We start from the raw sequence: 15,139 nt of genomic DNA, 5'->3' as shown, positions 1-15,139 counted from the left end.
ATTTTTAAAAGGTTTCATTTTCCTATTGGTCTGATTTCACAGGAAAATTTTACCTTTTTCTATGAGCCACCGTCTCTCCTGGAATCAATGGATAATCAAGATGACAATTTTAAAAAATACAAAATAAGCCTCTTTCCTTTCCTTTCAGCAATTTTGAATCTATAAATACAGACAGTTCAGGGCAGAGTCACATTATAGATTCACTTGGTAAATTAATTGATCAACTGTTGCTACTTTGTTGATAGAGATCTGAGTATGGGTCTCACATTCCAACTGATACCAACTTTCTTCTTCCTGTTAACATGTACCAGTGATGTTGTCCAAGGACGGGGAAGGAACTGCCAAAACCCTGTAAGAGAGATCATCAACATTGCAAGCTCTCTTTCTGTGAAAAAGGTACCTAGGACACAGCTACTGGGCATCATTTTTTATCAGTGTCTAAGTTGAAGATTGGTGATTTCAGTAGAAAAATCCAACAGCTTCTCCAGAAGACAACGGATACTTCTAGCAACTGAAGCAATAAAAGATAAAAGGCTAAAAGTTGCTTCCTTTTAACTGGTCAAAGCAGTTGGTTTTGGTTGTTTTTTTTTTTTTTAACATTTCTTGAAGGAATAATTGGGGATTCCTGTAATTCAATGATTTTCTTTCTCTCTACCTTGCTAGTTTTCCTGCTTTGAGATGGTGCCTGACATCTTTGAGGAGGACACAGAGGTAAGACTACTACTTTATACTGGAATTAGAGTATCCCACCAAGAATCTCTTGTAAAGATATGCAGGAAATGAATTGTGAAGAATCTGTTTTCAGAAAAAGGAGATGTTCTGATCTATTAACAAGGAAGATTGATGTTTAGTTTTTATCAACAAACAAGTTTTGCTATTTCTTGTATTGATTATTTTGGAGAATGATCAGGGAAATCTACCATAATTCAGATTCTGCTCAAAGAAAGTATAAATAAAATGTACTAGGGAATGTTTCTGTCAACCTGCCCAATTTTTCAAAGATAAAATTTTGACAATAGTGACAGGTAATTGTGTTAAGATAACTTTTCCTTTATCCTTAGATAGTCTTACAATGATCTGTAGTACTAGAAATATTGTCAGATTCTCACTTTTCCTCTTTCCTCTCTGGTGTTTCCATGCAGGCTGATCTGAGAAACTAGGACTTTAACTGTCTTGGTAAAGCCTTTGGAAAGTTTTACTGAAAAGTGAGAATCTTAAAAATCCAGGTTCTACTAGTGAAAAGTGGTCTCCTTAATCCCCCTTTTATCTATAGTGGGAGGACACAGATTTAACAGCTGATAGTGAATTTTCTCTGACAAACACGACTACAGCTGTATCAATAGTTTTGTGCTCTTCAGTTCCTGTTTTCATGGAAACATGACCAAGACTGAAAGCCCAAAAGTCTCAATTTACCATTGTTTCTTATTTAACTGCTTGTTTTCTATGTGTTCCCGAATGGTGGCCAGACCCTATAGAGCCCTGAGGCAGGATTACCTACAATTAAACAGCATCAGTGTTGACACTCTTCTCAATTTTAATTTGAAAGCATTACACAATAACCCCACATACATTTAGATGACTCATAATTTGTGATTGTTCTTTGGAAGAATATTGGATTTGAATTCAGTTTAGCTTGGGTTCAAATTCTGGTAGCTTATGCGATCCTGGGATGTCACAATTCAAGACTCACTTTCCTCATCTCTAAAATGGAGACAGCAGTTGTATTGCCTGCCTCACAAGGTTGCTGTAAGAAAAATGTTTTTTAAATGATATCATTGTCTAGTGATTACATAGCTCTTGTTTCTACTGAGCTTCTCTTGATCAGAACTCAACTCTGATTGGACCATGGAGGAAAAATTCTTTTTTGCTAAGACTAGGTCCCTCTACTCAATTTTTGGCAACTAGCTGAAAGTTATTTGATAAGTAACTTCTCCACTAACCCTCAGAAAAAGATAAGGAACAAAATTCTAGAATTTGTTTAAATGAAGCCAAGAATGTTCTCTCTGTAACCTCTAAATGATGTTTCTAAGGCACTGAAGATTTAAACTGTATGACAGATCTCCAACCCATCATCCTTTCACATGACAAGGTTGAAAACATGGTATGATAAGAAGTGACCTCTGCTAGAAATAGAGCCACCTTGTTTGAACTTAAGTTCTGCCATTAACCTGTGGCCTTAGCGAGTCACCTCAATTTTTTGTTCATTTCTAAAATAGGAATGAAACCAGTCCTACTATGGCACAAGATTATTGTGTACATGGTATAACAATATGTGCAATGATGCTTTGAAAAATGAACAACATCTCACAGGAGGACATTCTTTCCCTAACATTCTCAGGAAATATAATTGTAGAGTATTCTCATAGGTATGAGAGGTTTAAAAATCAGTTGAGACTTTATTTTGGGTACTCAGAAAAAAATTCTATGAAGAGGCAAAAAATCAGGAAAAAGTAGAGAAGCAAACCTGAGGGACTAGGTACCAACATAAAAGGGCAAAATGTTTTGGTATGGTACCATACAACTGTCTTGTTAATATGTGTAGAAGGCAGTGGACAATCTATTCATACAAAAAAGTAAGTTATAATCTCTCCCTAATGGATTGTAGAATTATACAATAAATTATTATTTTGAAAGAATGAAAATAAATAGTATAGTACAAATTCAGGGTATTACCCAGAATTAGGAAATATATATGTATATACTTGGCCCACTGTAAAGAGTAAAGACTTAGTAAAGAGTGTGGAAACTCTCTTTTACTGATAAGGATTGGTCAATTGTCTATAGCTTAATTATTTGAGAGATCATTAAAGCTATAACTTAATAGTTTGGAGCACTGCATAGTTAAACAACTTGTTCATAGTCACAAATGTCCTAGGAAGGCCTTGAACACAGATCTTCCCGAGCTGTTACCAAACCATCACCTGTAAACAGTGAGCTCAGGTTTGCATCTTTCTGAAGTCAAAGGTTGAGAGTAGCAAACAAATTGATTATTGAGCTTGAGTTCTTTGCTTAGAACTCCTTTTATGTGTTCAGCATGCTTCCAGTTTCACCAATTGAACTAAATAGTCCACATTAAATATTCAATAAATGTATCAGTGAAATGTAAGTTATTCATGATTAAAAGTCTCATAGATATCAGCTCTTAAAGTAGTTCCTTGTAAGCTTCTATAGCAGAGGTGTCACACATGCAGCTTGTGGGCCACGTGCAGCCACTGAACTCCCCCATGCTTCCACAATCAGATTAAAATATAATTGGGAAACATTTAGTAAAATAAAAAAGCATTGAAATAGAATGTTAATATGTGGTTTTCTTAGTCAATATGTGACTCAGAGGGATAGTTATATTTGGTTTAATAATCCCTGTTTCTTTTTGAATTTGACACCTCTGTTCTGTCGCTTCTCTTCCAACTGTCTATGAGATAAGAATTTACTGACTTTGGTGGGTCCAGACACAGTGACTGAAACTCATAATCCCATTCAAGAAGTTTCACTCTCAAATCCCACTAGACTGTCCCCATTGTTTGGGACAGAGAGTTTGGAGATTCCTCTCTTTTAACATCCCTTAAATTGTTGGATATCTTCTAAATAAATTCCAGTGTAGGCTTTTCCTTTATTCCTATCTTATTTTTCTTCTTATAAATTGTATTAATTTCTGGAACAAAAAGTTTATTTCAAAGAAAGCAAAATATCCCCAGTTGTATCAAAGAAAGCATAATAATTTATAGGATAAAGTAGTTTTTAAAAATATTTCTAAGGAATATCTTTAAATAATCCAATACACCGGATTTCTTTGTGTGTATGGTTGTGTGTGTCAAGAATTCCAGTCCTCCAAAATTGTTGCCTCAGGAGTCATCATGCTCTCATCTGATCAAGGTGAGTATAAGTGACTCAAGTTACTATAATCTTGGGTATAGAGCTACACATATCTGGTTTTCATGGAAAGTAGTGATTTGTAAAGCACAGTAACTCGTCCAATAGGATCTTTTGGAATTGGTCCAATCCATAAAGTTATGATAAATAGGGAGAGAAATGAGTAAATAGGCCAGACACTACACTAAATTCTGGGGATACATAAACACAGAAACAGGACAGTCCTCTCAAGAAGCTTCTATAACTGGGGTACCTATGATGCATGACATAGCATGACATGGCGGGGGTCAAGAAGCAATATGGGGGCCTGCAAGCTAATAAAATAACACAGTTTACCTTACAGAGTCCTGGTACAGTCTAGATTATCAGTGAGGAAAAGTAGAAGTGTTTTTAAGTCCTAGATAAAATCAAATTCCACCTACTGAAAACCTTCCCAATCACTCTTAATTCTAGGGCCTTCCCTCTATTATTTCCTATTTATCCTGTATGTACCTTATTTGAACATGTGCTTCTTTGTTGTCTCCTAAATCAGATTAGCAGTTGCTTAATGGCAGGAACTGTCTACAGTTTGCCTTTCTTTGTAGCTACAGTGTTTAATACAGTGCCTAATACAAAAAGTATCTAGTACTTTAAAGATTGCTTACTGACTTGAGGACCAAGAAATCATAGGCTTCCCTGGAATTCAAAAGAAGTGAAATAAGCAAATCAGAAAACAAGTCATGACTAAATTTGTGAAAAGGTGAATTTAGGCTTGAGATAAGAGAAACTGCTTAACAAATAGATCTCTTCAAAAGAAGAGACCTCATTGGAGGTCTTCAGCAATGCATATATGTATATGTGTTATTGAGCTTGAGTTCACTTTGCATAGAACCCTTTATGTGTTCAGCATGCTTCCAGTTTCACCAACTGAACTAAATAGTCCACATTAAATATTCAATAAATGTATTGGTGAAATGTAAGTTACTCATGATTTCAAGTCTCATAGATACCAGCTCTTAAAGTGGTAATGCCACTCATCAGAGGTGTTATAGAAGGGATGCTTATTCAAGTGCAAGGTACATGACTGACTTTTGCAGTCACTTTTGACTTACATACAGTGGAATTTGTCACCAAAAATAATACATACATACTTTCAGGGGATTTCACAGTAGAATGGAACTCAATTCTATTTGTTAAGTTAGTACTGATTGCACTGAATAAAATCAACGAATACATATTTGAATTATTTTGGCTCTGAAATGAGATTTCAGGTACCCAAGTTTGAGCAAAATATCGATGTTGGACCCCATGGATAGTTATATTCCATGTTGTTTCTCCATGACATGGTGATGGAGAAGTTCTGAGACTTCAGGTCTATTCCTCCCTGCTAATTTCAGAACTAGAATGTTCCAGATTTAGACAAGCAAAGTTAAAAATCAAAATGATCTTTGACTAATAAAGATCTCAAAATCTAACCCTATTTAAGGGAAATGTCTTTAAAACTTCCCCCTTTTCAGTTATATACAATCCTCTAGCTCTTTTTTTTTGAGCCTAAAAACTTTGGACATTCCTCTCTCTATAAATGTAAGAGATGGAGACTTTATGGCCTAAAGTTTAGGCAATCAAAACATACTTGATGTTTAGATAAGCAAACTTTCATTCTCTATTTTCCTCCTTAGAGAAATTAATATATGGTTTGAAGACAAAAGTCTTCCTAGGGGGAAGAGGGGGGAGAGAAAAGAGGAGAGGGAGGGAGGAAAGGAGGTAGAGACACTGTATGGGCTTCTGTGACAATTATTTCTCTTTCTAGACTGACTTTGAAACATTGTGCAGAGCTGCCACTGTGCTCCAACAGGCCCACCTCAGATGCTCATTACCTCCATTAAACAGCATGCATAGGAACCTAATGTATTTGGTGAACAAGGTCAGTGATGGTCACATGCACTTCCATTTTCATCAGTCAGAGAACTCAGTCACTATTTCCAGAGGGCCCATCTAAATATTTTCCATACATTACTGTGATCTTAGGCAAGTTATTCTCTTCATGTGTAAAATAGGAGGTAGGGAACAGATGATCTCTAAATCTTCTATCTAAAATGTCTAGGATTCTTATACTACTGCTATTCCATAGGCTTTACCTATTATCCATGCATTTTTTTTCCCTCAAGCTTCTACAGGATAACAGGATAAGTCACTCATATTGTCTAAAGCATATTTCTTGGCATATTAAGGGAGGCAGCTATGAAGTATATATGAGAAAGTAACAGATAGATTTAAAGTTGTCCCTCAAAAAGGTCCTGTATATGTGATTTAACTGCCAGTTAGACACAATACATGGTTAAATTTTAGTCAATTAGCTGTTTTACATGTTTGATATAAATATGAGTCATTTTCAGCAGACAAAAGTGTTGGTATGAAACAAGCAAATGGCCTCATGTTATTCCTCTAGTAGAGACATAAGGCCCAATTAAAATTATTTGTAATAACCTAGAACACATCTATTTCTAATTTTAAGTAAGATGCTATGCAGGTGCAAGAGACAAGGGCTAAAAACAGGTTTGTCCTCAAGTAAACAGAGATACTGGCAAGAGTAGAAAAATGATAAAAGCTGATGTATAATTTTCCTTTTACAGATCAAATGTCCTGTGAATGAAACCAAGATGATCAACTTTCAAGATTTCCTGAGCAAACTAAAAACCATCAATCAGAAGATATTTTTTAACAGTATGCAGCTTTAAAGAATAAATCTTAATTTATAAGTTTATAATAGTTATGTATTTTAAACAATATATTTATATATTTATATATTCATAATGGATCATTAAATAAAGTATATATTGATATTTCATTTGAATTGGTATTAGCCACTTTTATTAGGCAAATGGAGTGAAGGATTAACATTTCTTTGGGAAATAATTCAACAAGCAATTACTGAAGTGCCTATTTATGGCTCTAGGATTGGATAAGGTACTATGATGGACCAAAAAAATGCCTATGATAGTCTTTGCCTTTAGGGAGGTAAAATCTAGTTGAGGAAACAAAATAGATCAAATTAGAAAACTATTTACAAGACAGTATAACCATCAAAGTTTGGAATAGCATTAAATCTCCAAGCTCTCTCATCTGACATCAATGATTTCAAGAGATGCCAAGTCATTAGAAACTTGTTTAAATTCACTTTCATAAAAAAAAATAAAAATAGGTCTAATATCAGGGTTCTCTTTCCACCTTGAGTTACACAGGCAAATGTTTCCCTATTTCACATATTCCTATAGCCACAAAACTCAATTCAAAATTAATTTGTAATATTGCAACACCACTAGCTAGATGTAAATTTAATTGAAATGCTACCAGGTTGTGATAAAATAGTATTTTTTATAAAAAGGGGATTCATTAGTCCTCCAAAAATTGAAGGGAAAAATTAAAAAAAAAAAAAAACCCAAAATCTGAAACTAACCTTTTAACCACAAAAGATCAGTCTGGCAAGTGATTATGCAACCAGGAATTGAGAAAGTCATCCTCCTAGGGCCAACATGAGAAAGTTCTCATGAAAGTACTGTTTTTTCTTCTAATTCTTCAAGTCATCTGTCAACCAGTTAAGAATCAGTATGGGGAAGGAGAAATACATTAAGTCCGCACTATGTGCCAGACACTCTGCTAATTTTTATCTCGATGGATCTTTTATGACTGCCTGGGAGGCAGGTGCTGCTATTATTCCTTTTTTATAGTTGAGGAAAGGGAGGCTGATGACAGAGGTTAAGTGACTCGCCCAAAAACAAGTGTCCAAGGTTTTAATATTTCCTGACTTCAGGCCCACTCTAGCTGCCTCCAAGTACTGCTGAGCTCTAGGCCACCAAGGGACTGAGTGGACCTCGTTGTCTAGTCAGGGATGAGACTTTTTTAACAGATGATGAAACACACAGGGCTAGCTAGGCCAAGGTAGCTCATTTAGGACCAGCAGCAGCCTTGGGTCTCCACTATTCATTACCTCTGGTCACTCTCTGGCATCTCCTAACCCTATCAGAAGTAGGGCTTAGAATTGTTCAATTTAGGAGAAAACACAGGAAGAGGTGTGGGAGGGCTTCAATCTCTACTAGTGATGTGCTTTTTTTAAGCAAGCAAATTTAATTGACAGTCTATGTGTAAGGAGCTGAGATAAAAGATAGTAAGAATAAGTCCCTAACCCTCAAGGAGTTTACAGTGAATAACCCTAGTAAAAAGGCAGACTATAAAGCTGGAAGAGTTGAAAAATATTGTGATGGCTCAAAGGAAGAAGGGTAGAAAGGGGAAAACAGGGAAAAAATTCAGAAAGGAGGTGGCTTTTTAGGTTTTAACTGAGGACTATGAACTTGCTTTAAAAAGTACTTTTTATAACTTTCAATAGAACTGGTCTTCAATTTAATTTTTTATTTTATGCATTTAGAAACATTATTTCAGGGGCAGCTAGGGTGGACACACAATAGCTTTGCAGTCTTACCAACAACTATGTAACCCTGTGCAAGTCACTTAACCCTGATTGCCTCTCAAAAACAAACAAAAACATTATTCTGAGGGCTTCATAGGCTTCAAAACACAAAAGTTAAGAATCCCTGCTCTTAAAAAAAAAGTAGGGTTTTACCCAGTGAGTGGGGAGTGAGAGAAAAGGACCCTTCAGGCAAAAACAATTGAATAAAATGGCAAAGTCTTAATTATCTATTATGTACCAAATACTTATCAGTATAGAAGGGAGCGAAGAAGGTGGCTGCTCCTTTTCAGGAGCTGATATTGAAGTTAGAGGAGACAACACATCTAGAAGGTATCAACTGGAGGATAAATGGAAAAACCTAATGGTCCTTAGGGAAATTGACAATGCCCAGGAGTCCTTATGGTGTGCCAGATGGCAATGCCAAGGGGTCTAGAATGCAGAGCCTCTAGAGCAGATGTTGAAGCCCAGGTTCCACCACTGTAACAGGACTAGACAGACTCCCTGTTCATCTGAGTAGTGTGAATGTCTGCATCAGTCAGTTGACAAGAATGTATTAAGTACTTACTATGTGCCAGGTATACTGTGTGTAGTGATGGAGATATTTTTTTTTAATAGGGCACAACAGAGTCCCTGCTCTCAAGGAGTATATTGTCTCATTGGGAAGGACAAGCTATAAAGAACACGTAAAATATCCCCAATGGCTGACTGCTAGGACAAGAGTAGAGCAGGGCTCTGGGTCACTTCCAGGGAGTTTGTAACACCAGGCTGGGGGGGGGGGGGTCTTCTGTACCTGTAGGAAATGGGCAATGGGGCTGGGGTAGAGATGTGGGAAAGGGAGGACAGCAGAACATCATCGTAAGTTTAACTTTCACAAAGTACATTATTTCATTTGAGAACAACCTCAATTAAGTAGTGTGAAGACAAATGGACTGAAATGCAAAGTTTAAAAAGGGGAAGATGTCACCAAAGGAACATCATGAATCCCCTGAACTTAAATTTAAGCAAGCAAACAGGATTTACCCTATCCACAAGGAGAGTTTAAGGATGAATGCAAATGCTTTACCCCACCATCTCTAGCTTATTTCATTTGTTCTTTCTTATGTCTTTTTGTCTCAGTTTTCTGGATGAGTCAAATTATTGTCCCAGCATTTTGATAAACAAAAATATACTGAACACCTACCATCTGGTCAGCAATATTGAGGACTGGAAATATGTATTGGAAAAATATATTCAAGAAATACATGAGGATGTAGTAGTTGACTTCCAGAAGCTTATGGTTTTGTTGGGGAGATAGGTCCAATACAGAAAAGTACAAGATGGCCATGAGATGCTAAATTGTTATGGTATCAACTCTAAGTGGTTCAGAAGAAAGTAACTTCTGGGGGGCGGCTAGGTGGCATAGTGGATAAAGCACCAGCCCTGGAGTCAGGAGTACCTGGGTTCAAATCTGGTCTCAGACACTTAATAATTACCTAGCTGTGTGGCCTTGGGCAAGCCACTTAACCCTGTTTGCCTTGCAAAAACCTGAAAAAAAAAAGTAACTTCTGATTCATTATATTTTCAATCTCCTAGCCTCCAAATGTATTAACCCCCACAAATCAACTTTTTGCTGATAGTAAAAAGAATGCAATTGCAATACACACAACTGGGTACTGGGGCTAATCATTACAGGCTCAACTCTCACTTAACCTACAATGGAATAGAAAGCAAAGTCTCCATGGTATTCTGTAATACAGTTTGTATTTTTCAGTTAAGCAATATCCTCTTGCTAAGATTTTTATCAACTCTGATAAACATTTTATTAGTTGTAGAGCCTCCGTTAACCGCCTTTCTACAAAAATGCAAGTTGCCTCCAATTAAAGACTAAAATTTTCCCAACCTCCAAAAGTGGGAGTAACTGATCTTTATTAAAGAAATTCAAAGTCATGCATGTTTTGAGTATGACAATATGATGTTCAGATAACATTGATAAAAGAAATGAAGATAGGGTCACAGGAAGCCCAGCAGATGCTAAGAGGAAACTTGCTTTTTTTGAAGTAGCCTTTTCAGATTCATTTTCCCACACATTCATTTATTTAGCTTCCAAAGCAGGACTGAATGGAACAACTTAACAGTCATAAGTTCAAATAATTTTACCAAATGTGTCAACATAAACTCTTAAAAAAATTTTAGACTTGGACCCTGACCTCAATGTGCCATTTGTTTTTATAACTATAAATCACAGCTCACTTATTGTCTTGTGTGAATTAAGGCAGTTCTTTGTGTTTCTAGATTCCAAGCCCACATGAAATTTCACTTATAGTAAGCATGAAAAAGTAGGACGAAGACCCATGTAAATTTTTAGTGTAACTCTTTGCCCACATATCACTCCTATAAGTTCCAGTAATCTCAAGTATTTTGTTTAATAAAGGAGACTCTTCAAAAATAAGATAAACTCACCAATATCAATGAATTCACTAAGTGATAATCTTATTTTGCTATAACTTCTCATATTAAATTCAATAAACATCTGTTAAATAACATTTGCTAAGCCCTGAAAGTGATCAAAATATAGATAAGTAGCGAAATGACATATATACAAATGACTATAATACAAACTAATACATGATGAGTATGTTAGAGAAGTACAAGATTAACTATTACATGAGGTACCCAGTGAAAAAGATCAATGAACGATCAGAGGAGTTCCCTTTATGGATGAGATTATCAATTGAGGAATTCAACTGAAAATAAGGAGGGAGGTGAGGGAAGGAGGGAAGTAAGGAGAGAGGATGTTCCAAGCATAAGGACAGCATAGCTACAGGCAATAAGGCAGGGGATGTTTGGAAAAGAGAGTAGTCTGAAGAGTCTGGAGTTTATTTAGTGAACAGAGAACCATCCCAGGGACTTTGTTCAATGTGAGATGACCACATCAATGCATAAGGAAGCTACTCTAGAACTAAAATATGAAGGAGGGATAGAGGGACAGAGAAAAATAGTGATTAAAAAATATAGTTTTTCTGAACAAAATTTCTTTTTGAAGTTCCACAACCAGTAAGAACTTCTGGATTTAAAATGATTCAAGCCTCTTTTACTAGCTATGTGACTCTAAGCAAGTCATTTAACTTCTGTTTGCCTCATTTTCCTCAACTGTAAAATCAGATAACAATAGCACTTACCTTGCAGGGTTGTTGTAAAGTACTCAGCACAGTAACTGGTACAGAGTAGGTACTATATAAATGCTTATTCCTTTCCCTAATAAAATAGTATACTAAACATTCAAAATATCTGATACCTATATATATCTAAACTAGGAAAAATATGCATAAAAAAGAATTGAGAAGAATTAAATAATCACATTAACCTTAAGATTTTTATTCATCAGGGTGACCATGCTGCATGTATACATACAATACTGGTATTCATAACATAAATAATTTTACATAAAAATTAAACAAATATTACTTTCAAAATTAATGAAATTATACAAATAAAACTAACTGTACAATGTTTATTTAGGGCTCATACAAAGCATTGCTGCTAGAAGTTTAAATGTTTAGACTACAGTGTAAATTCATCAAAGGCACTAAGGGAAATGTCTTTTCTAGCATTTGAGAACCAGGAATAATTAAATAACATTAAAGCAAAAACATACATTAAAACTTGACCAAATTCCAATAAGTTCTAATGGGAAACAAGAGCTTTTCTTAAATCATTCATGAAGGGACGAGGGGAAGATTTCTTAAGATACAACCTTCAGGGGAAAGAAGAAATTATTAAAAACAGATTATAAAGCAAAAAAAAAAAAAGATAAGGCATAATAAATATTAAAACTAAAATGAGTTATAGATAAAAATAGATCATAGAAAAAGCAAAACATTCCAGACTAAAGGGGCTTTAATTGAACCTAATTTTTAAAGTATCAAAATGGAGGAAAAAAACCAACTATCCCTCCCCCTATCACCCAGAAGATTTTGACAGATATACCAACAAACAACTGTGATAATGAGAAAAATATACATCCTGTGTGCATATTCAGAAGAGTTTTAGTACTTAGTAAGATATTTTAATTCAGTGAAAAATTATGTATGATATGGAGAATGCCACAGTAGGTGATGAAATCACAAACTATTAATGTTGTCAATACTACTTTTAATAAATAACTCATTACTTTTTAAAACAAAGGGAGTATAGAAGAAATACTTGAGAACCTAATTATTTATATTTTACATCAAGTTTATCTATATAGTGGATAAGTTCAATCATTTTAAGGATGTCTAAGTGTTGTGCACTTTCATGGAATTATCACTGAAGTCAGTACAAACTCAGCCTTTGGATTTTTAAATGTACTGAGCCTTATGAGTTTATTTCACTTTAGTATATAATTCTGTAAACCTTAAAACAACTATGGAATGGCCCAAAATTCAGTCCCTCCCTTGCTTCAAATCTGCCTAGTAATAAATCTAATGTCAATGTCTTTGAGTTGTACTTTGAAGGAAAAAAGACACGGGAAGTAATCCTATGTTCCAAATCAGTGAAAATAATGCTTGTGGGTCAGGAAGACTTGGATTCAATCCTGGTTCTGTATGACATTAGGCAAAATACTACCTACTTCTCTGAATTTCAAATTTCTCATTGGAAGAATGAGAATAATAATATAAAGACTCTCGCCCTCAAAATATTGTTGAGGCCCAAATGAAAATGGATACAAAGTGCTTTGGGAACTTTAAAGTACTTTATAAATGTAAACTATTATATGTTATACTACTATAATCAAAGATATTTCCCTTGCAACAGTAAACTATTTTTTCATTGAGTTTAAAGGCTGAGAAGAGTGTATTCTTAAAAGGAAAAGAAAAATATTAACTGTGCTTCCATTGAACAAAAAAAGGATTTCTCTGCAGAAATTACTCCCAGAGCTCACAGAAGTTTATATTTAGAGTTGGAAGAGACCTGAGGGGCAACATAATCCAAAATTTTCACTTTTTGGAACTTGGTCAGAAAGGAGATTGGTCTTCTGGACCTCACTTTAAACTTTCACACTCTGACTCCAGATCTGCTGCTCTCTCCTCAGTGTCATTTGGGCTCTAGTACCTGATAAGTCTCTGACAAACATGTCAACTTTTAAGGAATCTTACTGACACCGTTTTTCAGGACACAAATTCAATTAACGTTTTCACAGTATTTTAACCATATAGCCTACATGAAGAAGTGTTACAGATTTTAATTCACATACTCCAAAGAGAACACAAATTATACTCATCATACTCAGGGACCTCAGTGCTCTTCCTTCTTGGAGGTAGTAACTCACTAATTTTTCACCTCTTTAGATTGTTTTAAAATATCATAAATGAACATCTAAAACGCTTATTGTCATGTTAACAAATATTGTTTTTTAAGATTTAAGACATCTGAAACCAAGGTGATTTAGCATTAGCTAACAATACTTTTTTTGAATCTTAAAAATTCAAGCAAAAAATTTAAATGCTAGTGGTTAGTGTAAGTGCAATGCTCAAAAAAAGTAACTATCACTTTTGTAAGTAACTAACTGATCAACCACTAGAGAAACCAGTTTCAAATAAAAAACTCTGTACATCTTTTTAATCATAACGAAAAACAAAACAAAAAAGTTTTAAATAGGCAGATGGCCTCATTCAAATGACCATATGAGAAGAGGTAAAGATGTATGCTCCACACTTCCAAAGCACAGGAAATCTGAAGAAGGGGATTTAAAGTCTTCAGCTCGAAGAATGGGTTTGAGAAAGAAGTCATTCTCCTCTAAAACTCTTCCAGGTGAGTGTTGTTGTTTGGTTTCTTACTCAAAGGCAACAACAATTGAATCTGCAAAACTCTCAATAGATTTCTTTTGTCAATGGTTAATTTCTGTTAAGTTTGCTTATTCATTAAATGTGTGAGGTTTTCTTAAGAAAGAGAATTGTTCTTTCAGGTAAAATGTAAAAAGTAATTAAAATTAAATAAAGACTCAGACGCCAACTAATATCACTTCACCTACCCATACAGCAAATGAGATCTCAGCATAGGCAATACAATGGCCATTTAAATAACTTATTTGATCTTTTATAATTTCTCTATTTCTCTATTTCTTGTGAAAAATGTGTCACCCTTGAATTAGTGAAAACACAAATTCAAAGGCCTTTGCCCAAACAAGAATGTATGTTTCATTTTAATTTAAATTAGTAGTAAGATAACAGGGGTAACAAGAAGGTTAAAAAGGAGGAAGGAGTGAGTACATTGTCAGTGTACATTATCTGTTGACATGATAAAGATGTGTGTAGTTTTCTTTAGATAAGCTGCTTTATTCCATACATTAACTACAGCATATACTATCACTGCAATGAGCAAGTATTTAAATAGTGAAAGAAGGAGACAGTGCTCAGAAAGAGCCATTGTATAGATGAAAGTTACCACATTCAAACACAACAGTACAACACAGGATACTTGAAGCTGCCAATTTCTATGTGCAAGGCATGACATGACATTTAGCCTTTTCATGTCTTAAAATTCAGTTTCTCTCTATAAAGGTATTGGGGAAATAGCTCGTGACTTTACATACACATCTAACACTGTCACTCTGTGCAATAAGGTCTTTCAAATTTTCCTGTACAAGACAAATAGTAGTAGTGCACATTACAACAATTTAACAACTACTAGTTATACTGTTTGAACATGTTATGTTAATATAACATATACAGCATAACAGTATTTGGACAAAAGACCATTTCTAATTCTTACTCCAGAATAAGGCATTATTTCATAGCCCTGGCTGTATCAAAGTTCAGAAAAATCCTCAATGTTATCAAGTAAACTAAATAGCTAGGCCAACCA

At 34.9% G+C, this 15,139-nt stretch overlaps 1 protein-coding gene across 1 annotated transcript; it reads left to right on the top strand.

The window, feature by feature from the left end:
* Positions 1-216: 216 nt before the first annotated feature.
* Positions 217-6,587, top strand: IL4 (interleukin 4). The gene is made up of 5 exons (XM_074209305.1): positions 217-396; positions 664-711; positions 3,817-3,873; positions 5,660-5,773; positions 6,483-6,587. Exons 1-5 carry the CDS (start codon positions 256-258, stop codon positions 6,585-6,587), a joined length of 465 nt encoding a protein of 154 aa, XP_074065406.1. The 5' UTR covers positions 217-255.
* Positions 6,588-15,139: the final 8,552 nt, after the last annotated feature.

The sequence above is a fragment of the Macrotis lagotis genome, chromosome 1 (genome assembly GCF_037893015.1).
Source record: "Macrotis lagotis isolate mMagLag1 chromosome 1, bilby.v1.9.chrom.fasta, whole genome shotgun sequence".
Taxonomy (NCBI): Eukaryota; Metazoa; Chordata; class Mammalia; order Peramelemorphia; family Peramelidae; genus Macrotis; species Macrotis lagotis.
The sequence above is the reverse complement of the archived record's forward strand: the minus strand, read 5'-3'. Positions and strand labels throughout refer to the sequence as shown.